Source organism: Ischnura elegans, chromosome 4 (genome assembly GCF_921293095.1).
Source record: "Ischnura elegans chromosome 4, ioIscEleg1.1, whole genome shotgun sequence".
Classification (NCBI taxonomy): domain Eukaryota; kingdom Metazoa; phylum Arthropoda; class Insecta; order Odonata; family Coenagrionidae; genus Ischnura; species Ischnura elegans.
The window spans coordinates 115966975-115985778 of NC_060249.1; the positions used below are offsets into that span (position 1 = coordinate 115966975).

Genomic DNA, 18804 nt, shown 5'->3' on the forward strand with positions numbered 1-18804 from the left:
TGTCCGATTCCAATGAATGAGCTCTCCGCAAAAGGAATGAATAAACTTATTGAAAATTGGAAAATTTGGCAAAATATTTTTTAAGGGTATAGCTCTGATTCTCATTGTGAGTTTATATTATAGTTAATTAAGTAAATATATATAATAGCTAGATTATATAATCAAGTAAATTAGGTATGGTAAAGGAATTGATAAGTGGTAATCATTAAAATACCGTCGGCATTTTTTAACATATTATATACTCAAACCGTTAGCTGTATATTTCGTAAAGGATGTCTTTTTCATCATAATCTTTTGGTTATGATTGGATTAACTTTTGAATGAGGCATTGAAAATGAAAAAATATTGCCCCTCATCACATGGAAATACATAAATTGTCTCATGGCCGCTTTTACAGTACCATTAAAGCTTTCGAAATACAGTGCAACTCTCGAGCAAACAAAAAAAAATAATAATAATAATAATAATAAACGTTTATTATCGTAGACCTTCAAGGTCCTAAAGACTTTACAGAAATAAAAATTTAGCTTTTTTTTATATGATAAGAAGACAGTAATAAATAAAAAAAATAACAAAGACTTAGGTACAGCAGAAATATTACATAGAATAGAAAAAAATAGTATCTTCCCCATAGCAACAATAACTTCCACTCGATACATAACAAGGCATGAAACATGAAACAGTGTTGATCTGGGGCAAAATGAATTTTTTGAAAAACATAGAGTAAGTTCACAAAGTATAAAAGAACAAGTGACTGTACCGTGGTACATAGTAGCATACAATTGGGACATCCTAAGTCTGATTACTAATTACAGGAAATATATAAATTTACACTCATACACAGGAGGAATTGACATATCGTACATATTATTAATAACAATGAGCTAAATTAAAACTAAATTTAGGATACAATGTGCTTAGGAAGATTCTTCAGTTTTTAGAATTAAGTGTTTGAATAATTTAATTTTGAAACTAGTTAAAGATTGACTTGATTTAATATCTTCCGGGAGTGCATTCCAATGCCTTGATACTGTAGCTACGTAAGATTTATGATATATTTCGGTTTTGTGCTGGGGAATCTGTAGATCAATATGCTGGGAGCGCGTTAAGCGACTTATTATGTTCTTTTTAAAAGTGAAAGAGTTGAATAGGTACTGAGGACAGCTGGATTTAAAAGTTTTAAAGGCAGAAACCATAGACAAATAGAGGCGTCTTTCCTTGACTTTAAGCCATTTTAGTTTTCTGTAAGCATCTGTAATATGATCCCAACGCTTTAGATCATATATGAATCTCAGTGAAGCATTCATCGTTACCTGCAATTTGTTATTTGTTTCTTCATTAATATTACTTAGCACACCACAACAGTAATCAAAATGGGGAAAAATGAGAGCATTTACGATGGATTTTCGTATGTTTGTGGGCAACAGGCGCTTTGTCTTGTATAAGTAATAAAGCGTTTTATGGCTTCTACTCTTAACATTTATGCAATGCGCATTCCAATTTAAATTGCGGTCCATAATTACCCCCAGATTTTTTACTTGCTCTTCATAGGGGAGAGGTCGATGTTTAACCATGATTTCTGGGATGTGGTTAAGATTTATCTTGAGGGAAAGGTTTCTACTGCTAAATATAATGGCTTTTGATTTATTTTCATTTAGTTTCAGACCATTAGTCTCAGCCCACGTGCTAATATGTTCAATATCAGTATTCAGCTTATCTATAGCTTGTATGAGGTTTTCAGGAGTTGCATGAAGGTATATTTGAAAGTCATCGGCATAGAGAAAATATTGTGAGTGAATTAAGCATTTCGGTAGGTCGTTGATAAAAATGGAGAATAGTAATGGGCTAAGAACAGAACCTTGAACCATTCCTGTGTCCACATTTTGCCAAGTAGATGTTACTCCGTCCTTCCCTATTACAGCCTGCATTCGTTCGGAAAGATATGATCGGAACCATTTAACAACACTATTTGAGAAATTGTATGCTTTTAACTTCTGCAATAGGAGAGTGTGGTTAACGGAATCGAATGCTTGTGAAAAATCGAACAAAACAAGCACAGTTAACTGTCTATTATCCATTGCTTTTAATATGTCTTCGGTTAGGCGCAGAAGTATAGTTTGTGTGCTGTGTCCCTTCCTGAAACCAGATTGTCTTGGGTCGAGTATGTTACGGTCGGTGATATACGCACTTATTTGATCAAATACGATTCTCTCAAGTATTTTAGCTGTGGCACATAGTAATCCTATTGGTCTATAGTCACTCGGATTGGAAGGTTTGGGACATTTAGGAATTGGCCGTAAAAAGGTTCTTTTCCATACATCTGGGTATATACCTAGTTGTAGAGAGGAGTCAAAGATATTTAAGAGAACAGGTAGTAACATAGGTAATACCTTTTTAATAAAATCTATAGGAATTTCATCATAGCCTCTAGCGTTTGTGGTGATGTTTTTACATGCTTTAGTGACCTCTGTAAGTTTCACGTGTGAAAAGAAGAACTGGTTATCAAGATCAACAGCCTCATTGCTGATGGAGGTTTGGGGAAGAATTGCCTTCTTTCTGAGAGAGAAGTAATTGTTTATGATGTCTGGATGTATGTTTAACTTATCGTCTTTATGTTTTGTAGCGATTCCGAGATTTCGCAAATGCTTCCATGTATTTTTTGCACTCTGGCATTCTGAGAAAAGCGCGTGATAGTATTTATTTTTTGCTTCACGAATCTTTTTCTTCGTAAACTTTCTCAGGGCTTTGTACGATGCAAAGGCATCAGGGTCACCATACCTTCTATATAATGCTCGGGCATAGTTCCTTCGCTTAATTTCCGTCTTTATTTCGGGTGTTATCCATGGAGTTGGTGGGTGGGTCACACGAATAGTGCGAATACGTTCAAATCAAATGTATCTATAACGTTGGTATTGAAAATTTCTACTTTATCATTTGGGGATATTGCATTCGCTATTGCATCCCAGTCTTTATTACTCAGGTCGGAGAGGAATTTGGAGTGGTCAAAATTTCTGAAGTCCCTGTAGGTTATGTGCTTCACTAATGGGTCTGGTGATTTAATATCATACACTAAAGTCATTTGATTGTGGCAAGACATGTCGGGTTCATCGAATAATTCAATTTTAACCACCTTATTGAGATTATCGACACAGAATAAGTCTAAAACAGACTGGGCGTTGTGCGTATGGCAAGTTGGCCCGGCAGCTACAACGCTGAGATTAAATCCCTGTAACATTTCCAACAGCCTATCTTTTTCTGAAGAGGGTTTAAGTAAGTTAATATTAAAGTCTCCCATCACAAGTACATTTTCATACATAGAAATGTGATACCCAAGGAAGTTTTCAAATTCTTCTAAATTTTGAGATTTTGGAGGTTTATACATAATTAAAATTAAAATTTTTGTTGGTGGTCGACATACCTCTAAGCATAAATACTCTGGCCGGTTCGAATATTCACTAGGGGACGAACCGATCAGTTCAGCTTGTAAGGATTCATGGACGTATATACCCACTCCTCCCCCTCTCTTTCCTTCACGGTCATTTCGGAAAAGAGTATAATTGTTCAATGCAACAAAATCATCTCCAATATTTGATTTCAACCATGTTTCAGTAACACCAATTATATGGATCTTTCTAGAATCATAGTACATTTTAAATTCATCAAAATGTGCGACAAGTGATTGAGCGTTAATTAATGAAATATTGATATTTTTATCAGTGCTAGCATACAGATTTGTCTCAGACAAGCACTTATCGCTATTTATAAAAAAAGATCCAGATCTCTCTGAGATTCGATGACAACAACAGGGCCGGTTTCAGATTGCCTCACAAGGATTTTACCGTTTTTCACCCAAACAAATTTTAATTTGCCATCCTTCTTAAGACCTCTAGCGAGGGCAAATATTTTTCTATTATATTTGGCGAGGGCTTCATCGATATATATTGTTTGATTGATCTGGGAGAGAGAAGTTGAATCGGAGAAGCAAACCGCGTCTTTAGAGCTGAAATTTTTCTTGGCATGACGCTTCACAATGACCTCATTTTTTTTGCTCTGCCTCATAAAACTGACAATAATCGGGGGGGCGTGTGTGCCTGAATCACTGTTGTGGCGAGGCCTGGGTCTAAAAACTCCGTCTATATCCTCGGCTGACACATGCACACCAAGAAAGGAGCAAATTTTTATGACCACACTTTGAATGTCATCATCTTGGAACAGCGGCACACCTCTTATCTCGACTGAGTTTTTCAGTGTGCTTTGTTCAGCTTTATTTAACTTAAGATCAAGGTCATTTGCTTTTTCTTGGAGCACGCTTACTGCACCTTTAACTTTTGACAGTTCTTCCTCAATGAGAACAAATTTTGATGAAAGTCCAGTCAACAGTTCACTGTTTTCACTTACTTTCTGTGTTAGCTTCTTCTGGTCCTCTTTTAGGGTGTCCAGTTTCCCATTTACTTGTTCCAGAAGTGCGGTTTGGTCGTTGAAGGTATCTTGCCACGTGATGAAGGTCTTCTTCAGATCTCCATGATCCTCCTGCAGCTGCTTTATACGATGAAGCAACTCTGCGAGGGGGTCGTCGGCATTCTCGGGCGATGTTCTACTTGGAGCTGAATGACCTGTGGCTCGAACTGGGGTGTTGTCACCGCGTAAATTCCGGGATTCACCGATGCAAACAGCACAGGACCACGTCTTCTGGAGTTCTACCAGTGTTTGCAAGTCAGTATCTGACAATGAAACACAGTGAGGGTGATACAGTCTCTTACATGTATCACAAGTAAGCTGCTTCTGGTTTCGCTTTATACTGGAACCGCACTTGACGCACTCACTAGGCATTGTGGACTGCTTTAAGTAGAGAGAGCAACAGAAAAATACGTCCGCACACCACGAAGGACTGAGAGAGACCCTAGTAGGAAGTAGTAAGCGAAAAAGTAGGAAGTAAGGAAGTAGAAAAATAGGAAGTAGTAGTAAAAATAGTGAAGGATGTCTTATCAATCATAACATATGAATAAGACATCCTTTATGATGAATGTATTATACTGTTGGTAGTTGGTAGCAGTGGTAGCAGCGCAGCCGAAGCTATCTTCACCGTATTAACAGTCGCAATGATTTCGAGTATTTAGTGATTTAGTCTCCGGCAGTGATCGGCTACTTCACTTCAATCACAGGTAGCGATATATCGCAAATAACTTGGTAGCAGCCTGTACTATCTTCACCGAATCCAGTGATCCAGTCACAGTGATTTCGAGTGTTAAGTCACCGATAGTGACTCCTACTTTTCAGTAAGGGTGATTAAATCACAGTTAGGGATAAACCTCTCATTACTAATATTTTCTTTTTAGGGAATTGTATACTTTTATAGAAAAAGAGATATTTTTTTATAACAGATGGACTGTTTCTGTAAATCTTTAATTATTTTACTATTATTTGTGTTGCATATGAGTCTCAGCTCTGCACTTTTCCCGATGCATGCGCTACGCCTCACGCCATAATGCATTCAAAATTTACCCCATTGCTTTCTCCTTCATAGTTGTTTACAGTGTTGCTACGATAACTTTTTTTCGCTACCTCGATGGAGTAACTTTTGTTTGAGGCATTAAAAATGAACTAATATTGCCCCTTATCACATGGGAGTACGCAAATGGTCTCATGGTCGCTTTTTCAGTACCATTAAAGGTTTCAAAATACAGTGCACCTCTCGTGCGAACAAAAAAAATTAGAGCGTGAGCAAGTCTCTTGAAATTTCCTCCGATGGATATCTGCGCTGAATTTTTCGAGATTTATTCGCACGCGCGCAAGGGCGCTTTTCTGTAGTACTGCGGCAAAATCAGTGCCGCATGAGAATAGATATTCTTCGGAAAGGCCTGGTCGTCTAGCTAACTGCCTCTTCGAAGCTGGAGTTCTCTTTCTTAAGAGCAGTTTGTCTCCAACAAAATCTTATCGAGGTGCGTTGCGAAAGATTTTTCCGCACTAATAGGGTCAGCATTCGTTTCTCAATGGTTATTCGATTTTTCATGCATAATTGCAGAGAACGTATCAGTCATGCGACACATATGCATCGAATGATATCGACGGTTTCATATTACTCACTACTGAAGTAACTGCGGTTGAATAACACATATAGATGGCTGAGATATAACAACACTTATCTCAAAATTTGTCCGGTCTGAGTTAATTCTGCTAATACTGTTAATAAAAAATAAAATTCAAGCAAAAAATGACTCTTTGTTTGCAAATATATGCTTCTTTTTCAGTTTTATGTATTTTTGGTTATTAATTTCAGTTAAAATTGTGTGCAATTAAAAAATAAATCGTTTCTTTGCTCTCCTGAAAAGTTGCTATTTTTGAGATACGTGCTGTTAGGACATAGCCATCGATATGTTTCAACGCCGTATTCTTTGTTGTTAATATATCAAAGTGATTACATGAGAGAAAATCTTTAACATCACTTGACACTTTTATATATCTTTAACTCTTGCATATCAATACTCCGCAACAATCACTAGTTTTTCTCTCTGTATCCAAGGCGCCAACTCAACGCAAAAAACTAAAAAATCAAATTTACAACAATCAACAAATGAAATTCAGAAAATGAAAAGCTTAAAAAGAATGGAAACGTGCATGAAATCATGTATAACAGTGATATCGTCCATTCCAGGTAAGGGTGTACCCAGAATCATAAATAGGGGGGGCTAGCCATGGTCTAGGGGGAGGGCAAGCCATGGTCTAGGGGGGGGGGGGCAAACCAATATGTGACATTAGTTAATGAGATTATTTCCTTGAACAAGTAGTTTTATTTTAGCTACATATCTTATACTAATACATATAATTTGTAGTGGATTTAAAGAAAATTTGTTGAATGCTTTCGTTTCAATTCAGTACTGATTTTGCTTAAAGACTTTTGCGAATTTTGCATCTAGGGGGGGGGGGGGGGAGCTGCCCCTCCCTGCCCCTCGCTGGGTACCCCCATGATTCCAGGTACATGCATCGGTATGAATTAAACTTTTTCCCTTCATCGATAAAGCTAGGCAATTAAACGCTTCCACTATAGAAGTGTTCTATTTCCTAGTATCTCTCGACTGGATTATTGAATAGAGCATTGCAGACAGAATGCGATCAGAAATAAGAATGTATTTTTCGAAAGCGATCCGGTGAACACTGTTAAATGCATGTGACAGCTGAACATTGAAAACGATGGAAAAAGTAGGGTTGAAAATCAATAAGTAAAAGTTTTTGAAAGAGTAAAAGAAACCGATGTATTGGAAAAAAGAGCAAGAAGTAAGTTCTGGCAAACATTAAAGGAAGAAAAATGACGAAAGCAAGGGATAGAAGAAAGGAAAATGAAATTGATTGGAATATTATGCTGCATAAAAATATCCTGGGCATTTAACGTGACAATTCATTCCTCTGCTAATAATTAATGGATAACGAAGGTTTGGATGGAAGTCTTCCTAGTCCCCGTCTCGCCCATTGAATACGTATTATAATTATTATAAGTTATAGCATACCTTCTGCTCGAACGTTCGATTTTGGTGACGGATTACACGATCAAAATTTCAAATTTTTAATTAAGTTGACCATTTTTATCATTGGTGAGTACCTAAAATTTTATATTGTTAATTTTCACCTTGTATTATTTTCTCCAATGTATTTTTCTAATATTTAAGATGCCGGAAAGTGTTGAACTGTGTATTTCTAATATGCCCTGAAAATTTCAAGATTTTTAAGGGTAAGTTTTTAGGCGACAAATCCGTCACAAAAAAGATCAGTCGTTTTTCATTATTATTATATCATCTCTAACTTTATTCCTGGTATAACCGATTCTGCCCTAGAAGGAGCATTTTTGCGCGAGATATAGGGATTGGAACGAGGGGAAGGCTAGGAAGATAGATTGTGGTTCTCGTAAACGCAACGGTTCACTTGTCAAGGCCAAGATTTTTGACGGATCACCTCGTCCAGCAGTCCTCCCATCTGTAAGAGCGGGACTGCTCGACTTTTTCTCTGAGCTGCTGCTCTTTCTGGCTCTTTATGCTTCCTGCCTTGAGATTAGCAGAACTGAAGAACAATAGGGTAGTTTCCTTCATCAAAGAAAACGAAAGGCATTGCTTGCGATTCGTTACCCACCATTAGTGTATTTATAATACAAAAATTATTTGGTTTTAGAAATACCAGTTTAGACGAATGGCAATGGTCAATTTTATCCTCATTTGAAAAAGGCCAGATTGGCGCCCATGCGATTCCACTCCACGTGACGTCACAGGGACCTAAATTCTATACGAGTAGATAGGAGTTATACATCGTTTGACATCACCAATGCATGCATGAGGCACAGAGCTCAGGGAAACATGTATTAATAATCACCTATTGAAATTGCCTATGGTCGGAAAGTTTTCTTCGTTTGATAAGGTATTAATAATCAATATTTAAGCCAAGCGCCACCAGGTAGCAGGGTAATCTGTTACCTGCTAGCATCCTGCGTCGCATCAGCGCTCAAAGCCTAGCCCCAAGGTCACCTCACTTGCGGCAGCGGGAACCAGTACGACGTTACACGGAGTTTTCCCATGATTTAAACTTAGCCGTCGCGTTTTTGCGCGCTTGAAACTTTTCACTTTTCATTTAATCGCGAAAAATAGATATCGTCATTTAAAAATCTAGTAGCGTGAAATACGTACTCCAGAAGTAATAATCTTTCGATTTAGGCAATAAAAAAATAATAGGAAACCACCCTATTGGGCCGTGGGGCTGGGTGCGGGCTTGTTAATAATGTTTCTGTTGTGAGCACCGACTTGCGTCTCTGTAACGGCCTAGAAGTTGTTGAAATATGTATAGGTAAATGTAGAGGTTTGTACCGTTCGTGGATGTGTTAATTCATGCGGTTTTTTTATTACTACAGGAGACCTACTTATTTTCATATGATTATCTAATAGGTACTACCAATTTTGATGAATTCTCGTCATTTTCTGATACCGGTTACTAGTTTTCTTTATTCCTACTTACTAGTGACCATTTTCAGGTAGTAGTGAGAAATACGTGTAAGAAATATTTGTGATAGAGCCCTACAGAACCTAAGATTCGCTAAGCTTGTTGTGGGAAGAATTTCGGACGACAAAACAAAAGAAAGGCGCTATTTCGCGCTCGTCCGGCGATACTTTGAATATATAGGTAGCAAAGCTTAGCGTGGCAATGGGATGGATCCAAATATTTTACTTAGTACTTTGTTTTCAAATGACCTTTTTTTCTTGAGTTTTTGCTAGTGACCGTACTTCGCAGCCGTGGAGTATTTAAGGCTATAGTACAATCTTATTTGTCATGATTTCCGTTTTCTTAGTAATTTACTGCTCAGCAATACGTCATTTTAATTCTATATTGACTTTCATTTTCTTCCTTTAGAAGAAAATAATTAAGAATTAATTATTATTATTAAATGATCCAATGGAATGATGATAATTCGCTGTAAAAAAATTAGTTTTTGATGATACACGGGTAAAAAAACAAGCATAAAAATTTGCATTCAATGTGATGTTGAGGATCAAAATATGACAATAAGTTTGAAAGTAAATGTGATTATAATGCCCCTTTATCTCCTTTGTAAATATCATAGCGAGATATTTTATAGACATAATTACAGCGATTGGTAGCCAGATAACACAAATTACTACTTTACCTTCATGGTGTCAAATGCAAGGTTTTCATCAAAGCGATAAATAGCGTTCCTGTCATGTGCATTTTCATTTATCCAGCGCTGCACAAAAAGCGAGTTCCATCAAGTGCACTACATGTTTGCAAAATAACGAAATGAAATTAACCGTCTGGTGCGCTTTGAATGTCGTGTTTTGTTTTGTCCGAGTTTCCATCCCGTAGCTTAATCTGATACTCCCAATGTGACTGAATCGCGCTCGGTCTGGAGTTAATTTATTTACTCCACCTGGCTTTCGAATTCATCCAATAAATTCATGTTTCGAGAGGTAGATAGATATTCATCAACTGATAGCAAGGAAGAAAAAAAAAACTTTTGAAGCAGTGCCGAGTGTAATTACCGCATGGGAATTTTGTGCCTTGAAAATTTAAAGATATTCTAATGGGAGGTTGACCCAATTTTAGGTGGATATTTTTATTGAAAATGTGTTCCAGGTCGGCACTTCTTTTCCATCATTTGATTGATTGATACAAGGCTTGGAGAGATGGGTATCTCAATTTGTTTTACATTTGAAAATCAATTTTTAGAAAAATTTTAATTCAGTGATATCATTGGACTGATATAGCGGGAGTAATTGCATTGGAATGCTTTGCAATAAGCGCAGTTATCGGTAGTGTTATTTTATTTGATGCGTTGAAGTAGGATGGAAGAATTGTACGTAACTCTTTGTTACTATTCTAATTAATAGTTCATCTTTAGATAATTATATTTAACAATATTTATGCTTCATTTTTACTTAGTATCTCTTTTGATCTAAAATAAGATCTCACAGCTATAGTTAGCCTAATTCAGCTTCTTATCTCTTTATGGACTCAGCGTTGTGGTAATCCTCGCCAGTGTAGTGAGATGATTATACAAAAAACTTACGGTCCAAGAGCTTGCTGAATAATTCATGGCAAGGATGACTTCGTGAAATTACTAAAAAATGTTATTGGGCTGAGAAGATTAATATATCTTGCTCGCTAAAAAGTATCATGCTAGGTCTTCTAAGGTATTCTTAAACACCAGGTTCTTACCAAATTCCGTTCATATGTTTAGGAAAGCTGGTGACTCTCGTTTTTCTCAAAGTAGCACTTTGATCAAAGTCTTCGTTGAAAATCAACAGTGGCATTAGGGCCGCATTGTACTTGTCAAAATACATATATATTCATGCTATCAACCACACGTCTTTTCATAATCTACGGGCAATTGAGACAATTTATATCTCAGGATTACTCTTACCAATGAAGCGTATGGTATTATACTCTACAAGGTCTAACAAAAAAATACGTACACTGATGTCATTAAACAAAATATACTTTATTTACGATTCACACCTCTCTGTCCCCTTCGAAGTACTCCCTTTCCCGACGGACCCATTCATACCAACGGGTTTTCCACTTTTGGAAATATTCATGGGACGCTTCTTTAGTGATACTCTTCAGTTGTGCGTCGCATTTGTCTTGATCTCAGGAATTGTCCCAGATTTTCTTCCTTTTAAAGATATTTTAATTTGGGAGAACAAGAGGAAGCCACCCCCACGATTCATCACAAATTATCGATTCTTGATGAAAGGGTCTCGTCTTCTCCTGTACATTCCAGCAACTCCTGACAAGCCATATCTTACGAACGCCAACATAGTACAGTAGATCAGATCATAAAAATAAAATAAGAGAGATAAACTGTAGAACAGACCGATTCGGAATGTCTTGTTTCCACGGTCAATAACAGATTATTACGGCAGCGATTGAACTCACTGATAGATTAGATGAATAGTAGCGTACCGTACTAACTTATTTATACCTTAATGCATATTTCTGTATTTTCTTATTATTTCTAACAGGATGTTTTGTGTGTTCTAGCCTTATTGACATATACCCTTAATGAGTAGTTCGCAAGTTTTACCTATACATGAATGTGGTAGTATAATTTGTTTGTATGCGTAACGTTTTTTGTACCATGTGGTGTGCATGTGGGAATGCTGTTGCATGCTACATGTTGGTGATTTTATCACCCCCTGCCAAACACCCTAGAGGTGGTTCGTAGGCTATTATGTAGATGTAGATGCGATGGGCCTTCTGATCTTCTGCCATCAGACGTGGAACAAATTTCGCAGCAAAGCAGTGCATCTATAATTTTTCTGTCAAAATTTCGAGACATGACCCAATTGATATTCCACTATCTTAAGCAAATTGCCTCACATTCAGACGTCGATTTTTTCGAACCAGGGTACTGATTTGGTTGACATGTGAGTCGTTTAGTTGACGCGGAAGGATATCCAGAACGATCATCGTGTTCAATTGACTAGCGACCATTTTTAAAACGCGTATGCCTCTTAAAACATGTCGCATGCTTCATAGAATTGTGATGGTAAGCCAATTTGAGCATATGAAAAGTTTCGCTCGCAGATTTTTCGGGTTTAACACAAAACTTCACAGCAACTCTTTGCTCATTCAAGTCACACATCCTTAAATCAGCCAAACAAAAAAAAACACGCTTCACGAACAAATGCGTTACTAAGCAACAAATAATGATATCTGAAAAAACAAAACCACCTTGTGACCAGGTTATGTTTACATATAAGTTGACACCAAGAGGATTTATCAGGAATTAACTGGGTCGGCACATTCAAACTGTTTATTTTTTAAACAGACCTCATATTTTAAGTAATTTTGGGACTATTTTATGGATATATCTTGATTTATGTTAATAAATGTATTACGTATTTATGTTTATTTATAGTAGCTGAACAGAGGAATAATTACTCTTAGATTTAAGATTGATTATTTTTCTGAGGTCTCACTGGCTTTATTGCTTTTCATTGTACATCATATGCACAATATACCCTAATCTGAAGTCTACATTCCACTAGGGATAAATTCGTATAAACTTTTTAATTAAAGTGATCCAACAAATTACTGTGAAATTCTGTTTTTGGTAATTATCGGGGATATGAATAAATGATAAAAGCGTTGCCGATAATTCTGGGATGGAGGATTAGAAGCACGTTGCCATATCATTTTTTCAATTATTTAATAATTATTTGATCAATTTGCGTTGCCTTTGATTTTAAATGAGAAAAGTGTTAGTAAGATCCATTAACTCCTACCTTACTAATAAATGAGAGTAGATATGATACCATTTGAGAAATGCGTTATTGACGAAAATGTGAATATAAATCGAATTATCTTAGTGAATATGGCGTTACTATATTTTACGTTCAATGATATCACAGTATTCAGATTGAGAAGAATTTCTCCGCGAATCACGTACTCAAATTATCATCAAAATCTACGACCCTGGGCTAAATAAATTGTCAAATTGAGATGAGCAGATCCTTAGTTGTGGTGCACTAAGTTATTTCACTCGTAGTGGAACAGAAATAAACTTTTATCACACGAAATCCCGAAATAAAATAATCCTCACATTGTGAAAGGTGTAACAGATTATGTAATATCGGAAATTTTCTGTGTGTGGAAGGAACATTTGAGTCATGCATGGGTTATATTCATTTCTCAGATGAGTATGCAAAAACTGCAGTCATCTGAGAAAGGAAGGAAAAATACTGCAATATTTGTGCGAGTCGTGTTCGGAGTACGTCCTCAGGGAAAACTAAAGCAAGGGCGTACCCAGGATCAAAACAATGGGGGCGGGCAAGCCATGATTGTTCAAGTTGAAGGTAAAATGTATGCATGGGAAAGGTGAATGCAAGCAACATTTTAAGGAAACTTTAACAGATCTTTATTAGTTTTTAAAATTACTAGCTTGAAAATATATTATAGGGGGGGCAGCTGGCCCCTCCTGCCCCTCGCTGGCTACGCTCATGCACTAAAGAGCATATCTTCCCCATAAAATTCCTCTCTAAATGCTTTTTTACTTGGCTTTTGAAACCCTAGTTTTTCCCAAAAAATTGTCTGTTGTCTCGCTGTCGGAGCATTTTTGCCATATATTTTTTCCGTCAAACTAGACAGGAATAGCGTTCGATCTCACGAATTAACCGACGCAATTCGTGTGCCTTCCCTGAAGCTTTGAGCATTTTTAATTAAACCTACTTGACTCGTATAATAAATATGTTTCGCTGTTCCCGTCTTTTCATATGTCCCTGCCGTGTTTGCTTTAGGCCCTCTCATTTGTCTAATATTTGCCTTTCTCCTCCGAAATCTCTTCATTTTAACGGTATCGGATTCCGGGTCGGTAATGAAACTGGGTCCGCCGCGCTTTGTGTGTGTAAACCCATCGGGACCTGGCGAATGATTGAAACCCCAGAGCGTGCGCCTCGATTGCCCTTCCCCCTGGCGGACTGCGAGGCGACCTTGATTTGGAAGGGTGGGGGGTTTGGTTGCATTAAGCGCACACATCTGGAGGGGGCGTCGGGAGGTGGAGGGGATTTATAGAGGGTTTTCCTCGCGGAGGGGGTGTGCAGCTAATGGGTTTCTCTGTATTGACCCCGTGGCTGCAAGCGAGGTCGTTTCAATGGATACCTCAGAGAGAATAAATTAAAGCCGAAAGACTTCCCCTGAACGGCGACATGTTTTTTTTTGCGGTCGGTCTTCTTTCGCGAGGTGAAACTATCACGTGCGTTGCGAAGGTTTTTGTTCACCCTTTCTTTCCAAAGACTTTGTTTGATCATGCGCGATGCTTGAAATCAATGGTATCCGGGTTCACTCTGTAGAATGGTGTCATGATTGATTCAAAAATAAACTAAGTTGTATTTTACACAGTATTTATTTTTTTTTAAACTCAACCTGTTTCGAACTTTTCAGGTCATTATCACGAAACCGGTTGAAATTTTATATAAACACTGTGCGGAATTCAACTGAGTTTCTTTTTTTTAATCTATCATGTATGATACTTGTTCAGAAAACAATCGGAATTTTTAAATTTCACGGAATTTCGTTTGGAAAATTTGCGTGATAAGCTCAAACTGTTAAAATAACTTCAACTTGGGTTTTATTGCGGTAAATGTACCCTTTCAAAAATATGGGAAAGCTAGAACAAAAAAAAACATTATCCGAATAATAAAAGTTCCCGGCAAATAACTGGAACCAAAATTTTAAATTCCACGCAAGTTTGGAGAGTCCAATTATCAATAATTTTTAATTTGTTTTCACTGTCTACTTTCCCTGTGGCAGCCGCTAAGGTTAGACGTGTTTTTATGAGCTCGGCGATTTTCATTTGATGAAAGCAGGGGATCAAAGATTGACCGCAAAGCAAAGAATGATCACAAGGAAAGTCTAACAAAGTATTAAATGTTAGCAAAGGCCTATCTGTTATGAGTAAAAGAAGAATTTATGAGCGATATAAGCGTTTCCAAGGTGGTATAAGTAATTGTGTGATATCCAGGAAAACTTATAACGCAATACCACAAAGTTAATCAAGAGTTAGTGAATTTTGGTGTGATGATGCTGAAGATGACGAACGTTACAGCACATAACAACTGATTAAATCTGGAAAAAGTAAAATAAATTGTAATGTAATCTAATGACTATCTAATGGGGATTATTTAGTAGGCAACAAAATTTGCGTAGGTGACTAAATAAATATTTTTTAAATAAAATTGCCGTTACTTTCTGAACAAACTTCGCATGCTACTGCCTTAAGAGACTTGTAAAAAAATTCTGATTTTTTAAAAAGATAATGCGGAGGATCCATTCAAAAGTAATGCAGAGAGCATTTGAGGGAGGAGTTCTAAATTGGTTAACACACGCAGTAAAAATTTGTACCGTTCAGGCTTTAATGTACGGAAATTTGGGGTCGTTCAAAATTACTTATTTCAAAATTTAAACTGGTTGTTTTATTGTTTTGCTCGCTGTTACGCATATTGTAAATACGTAAATTGAAAATTAAAGCGTTTGAAATGCGTATCTTTTTTCTTATCGTCTGGAAACGAAGCTAAAAACTGACGCATGTAGAGTGTATTAATGTTTCATGAGTAAATGATAAGAATCAATTTCATGTATTTACTTATTCATTCTTATAATTTATCATAAAAAGTATTAAGATAATCTTATAACATTGAATTTAACTATTTTTTGTCGGCTAGCATGTTTAGTCATTCTTTTTGAGTTATTTTCGCAGTGATGAAAGAATGTAGAGAAGGCATTGTTGGACAGGAGATTTTTGAGAAAGGTGGAGAACTTAAAGCGAAACTGTATTTGAGTGCTGAGCGGGTGTTGCGGGTTGAAAACTGTGTTAGACCTTGGGTAAACGAGGGAGAGGAAGGAAGAGAATAGGATTTTATGTGGAATGAAGGCCTTATTGTGAATTTGAGAGGGAAGTCCACGAAAGGGAAGGGAGACTGCCAGAATAGTTTTTAAATGCTACATTGAGATCTACTTTAATGTCTGGAATACTTTAATAATAATATTGGGAGAGGTATGTCGTCACAGTTCATATATATTAGGCATGCTGAGAAGGAATCAGTGAATGATCACTCAAAATTCACTGTCTATCCTTCTCCTTTGGGAAGAACTCTAAGCCTCCAGTGCAGAAGATTACTGCTAAGCGGTTTCATATGATTGATGGGTGTTAACTACTCGTTGTAAAAGCAATCAAGCAGTCCCGTATAAGGGAGGAAAATTTTCTTGAAAACGTGACCTAGTCCGCATTATATATTTATGAATGCAAAAATGTGTATGGTGTATGCAAAGTTGAAAATCGGAGGCATCCTGTTGATTCAGCTTCTAATTCTAAGAAGATATTTCCCCGTGTGGCTGACGTGATATTGGGGTTTATTATTGACTTTTGAATTGATCCAACTCGAACGATATCTAGGTTTGTTTCCATGGAAACGGAGGGGATTATGCGGCTCCGATAACGGTTGTATTAACTAAGACTCCTCTAGGCAGCAAAGCTCCGAATACTGCCTATATGATAAGACTACCACGCAGGATATTTTTAGGAAAATTCTCTATCACAGACCGGTGTTACGTAACATCGTGGATCATTATTTTTAGGAATTTTCATTTACTCGTTCCTATCGAAGTAAGCTATTAACATTTAAGCTAAAATATCCCAGGTTTATATTAAGGAAAATCCAACGTATTTCTTGTGTAAATTGCGATTTGGTAGGTGTAAAAAATTGGTGAATTAACTTAATAATTGAAGGCTATTGCCAAAGTGGTTAATATAATATGGTTTTTATTGGTAATGTTAGAATCAGAATTCTATAACCGTGAATCTTAAGTTTTAGCTTTAATATTATCGTGAGTACTGAAATTGAGACACATTTCCTTTTCATTTTCAGTTACTTGTTGGTTAAAATATAAGGAAGGACATTATTTGTATCCAGATTCCTGTTTCACCCCTAAAATGAACTCGTGTGAAACGGAAATTTAGTGTATCACGAGGATAAATATTTTCATGATTTCAAAATTATGTTTAATATATCTATTCATAACATACTTATGCGCAAATAATTCCCGTCTCCTTATATTTTCTTTAATCGCGTCAAGATGAGTCCTTCCTCCAATTTGGTTTTGTAGCCCAATGTAGACCAATGAAATCGCCCTTTGCAATGCAATTTTCTTTTGCTCGTTTCCGCGATCATACTATGGTTACAATAAACATATTCATCACTAGATGTAGTGTACCCTTAATATCGTAATAAGTATCGTAATAAAACTCATCGCATAGATGCTATTTCTTCATGTCATTGGCTATTATTTAATGTAAAAATAAGAAAAATTCTTGTTTTTATTCCAGTTCAATAATATTCTTTTTTCAAAGGCAATGGAAAACGTGTCAATTTATTTACTTGCATTCTCTGAGGAAAAGTCCACTGTAAAACCTCAGGTTCGAATCTAGCGGACATAATTGTGTGACATCCAGCCATCAGCGCTCTATACATTTCGAGATATTAGCGACGGAAATTTCCAGGGAAACGCCTTTTATGGACCCACAGCTCAACAATTCACCGCCAATGCTCATCCTAAAATCGGAGTATAAGGGTCCATTTTAGTGCTGAGGGTTGCATAAATTTAGGCGTTTTCTGCGTTACTTATCGTCGCAAATATCTCTAGAAGTATTGAGCGTCGGCAGCTAAAATAAAAACTACACATCTTGGGCATCCATTTCCCATCACATAGCAAAATATGAACGACATCTGGTTTTGACAAGAAGAGCGTGGTCATTGTACAGAAGGGAATGAGGAACAGGTCAATTACGTATTTCGACACTCAAAGTGGCCGTCCTCAGCGAGCTGAAGGAAAAATCACAACTTATCGGGTAGCTGATTCAATACCTGGAAAGTTAAATTTATGTATAGGAGGCTGACGATGTGATGTAAGCAGTTTGAGGTAAATCAAATTAGGCGGACGGAAAAACTAGACGTAATGCCTGTGATATTTGCCTTTAATTAATTGGGGATAGATATTTTTTATTAGATCGACATATTTTTTAATTGATAAATTCTCTTGCCAGCATAAAAATCAATCATCACAACATATACACAATAAAAATCAAAACACACAATAAAAATCAACACAAGGTCGAAAGTCACATGGATTATTTAGGCATTTGGGAAGCAGGAACGTATCCCGATATACTACCCCCCGCAATGTAAAAATCTAAGATCAACACGCGATTTGATAGAAAAGTGATCGGGAATAATGGATCCCACTGTATTGGGAAGAGACTAAAGCAACAATCGACGGATCGCGTGCGGGTATATGCTATCAGTGGATGAAATCTTAGAATAGCGAAATGTTCCTCGAAGCTGGTACACCAAATATCACACGACGTCCACACACGTAATATCATTATTATTGCTTTTCTCTCCCATTGTGGCCGAAACTTATCGGGTAGCTGATTAAATACCTGGAAAGTTAAATTTATGTTTAGGAGGCTGAAGAAGTGAGGTTAGCAGTTTGAGGTGAATCAAATTAGGCGGACGGAAAAACTAGACGTAATGCCTGATATTTGCCTTTAATTAATTGGGGATAGGTATTTTGTACTAGATCGACATGTACGCGATAGTTATGACGATAATGTTCCGAAGGACCAGGTGGTTTAGATAGTATAAAAGGTAATGTTGTAGATGGATAATTTATGTCAAAAACATAATAAGGAGAAATCTTCAGTACAATCGTTCTATCTGGCGACTACGAGCTGACTGCCTGCCCACGGCACCGGAA

At 36.9% G+C, this 18804-nt stretch overlaps 1 protein-coding gene across 1 annotated transcript; it reads right to left on the reverse strand.

The window, feature by feature from the left end:
• Positions 1-3759: 3759 nt before the first annotated feature.
• LOC124158223 lies at positions 3760-4830 on the reverse strand. The gene has a single exon (XM_046533412.1). The coding sequence runs from the start codon at positions 4828-4830 to the stop codon at positions 3760-3762; it is 1071 nt and encodes a 356-aa protein (XP_046389368.1).
• Between the last annotated feature and the right edge of the window lie 13974 nt (positions 4831-18804).

Excerpts from the sequence above, each read along its gene's own strand:
- LOC124158223 (XM_046533412.1), bottom strand. The coding sequence starts at position 4,830 with ATGCCTAGTGAGTGCGTCAAGTGCGGTTCCAGTATAAAGCGAAACCAG.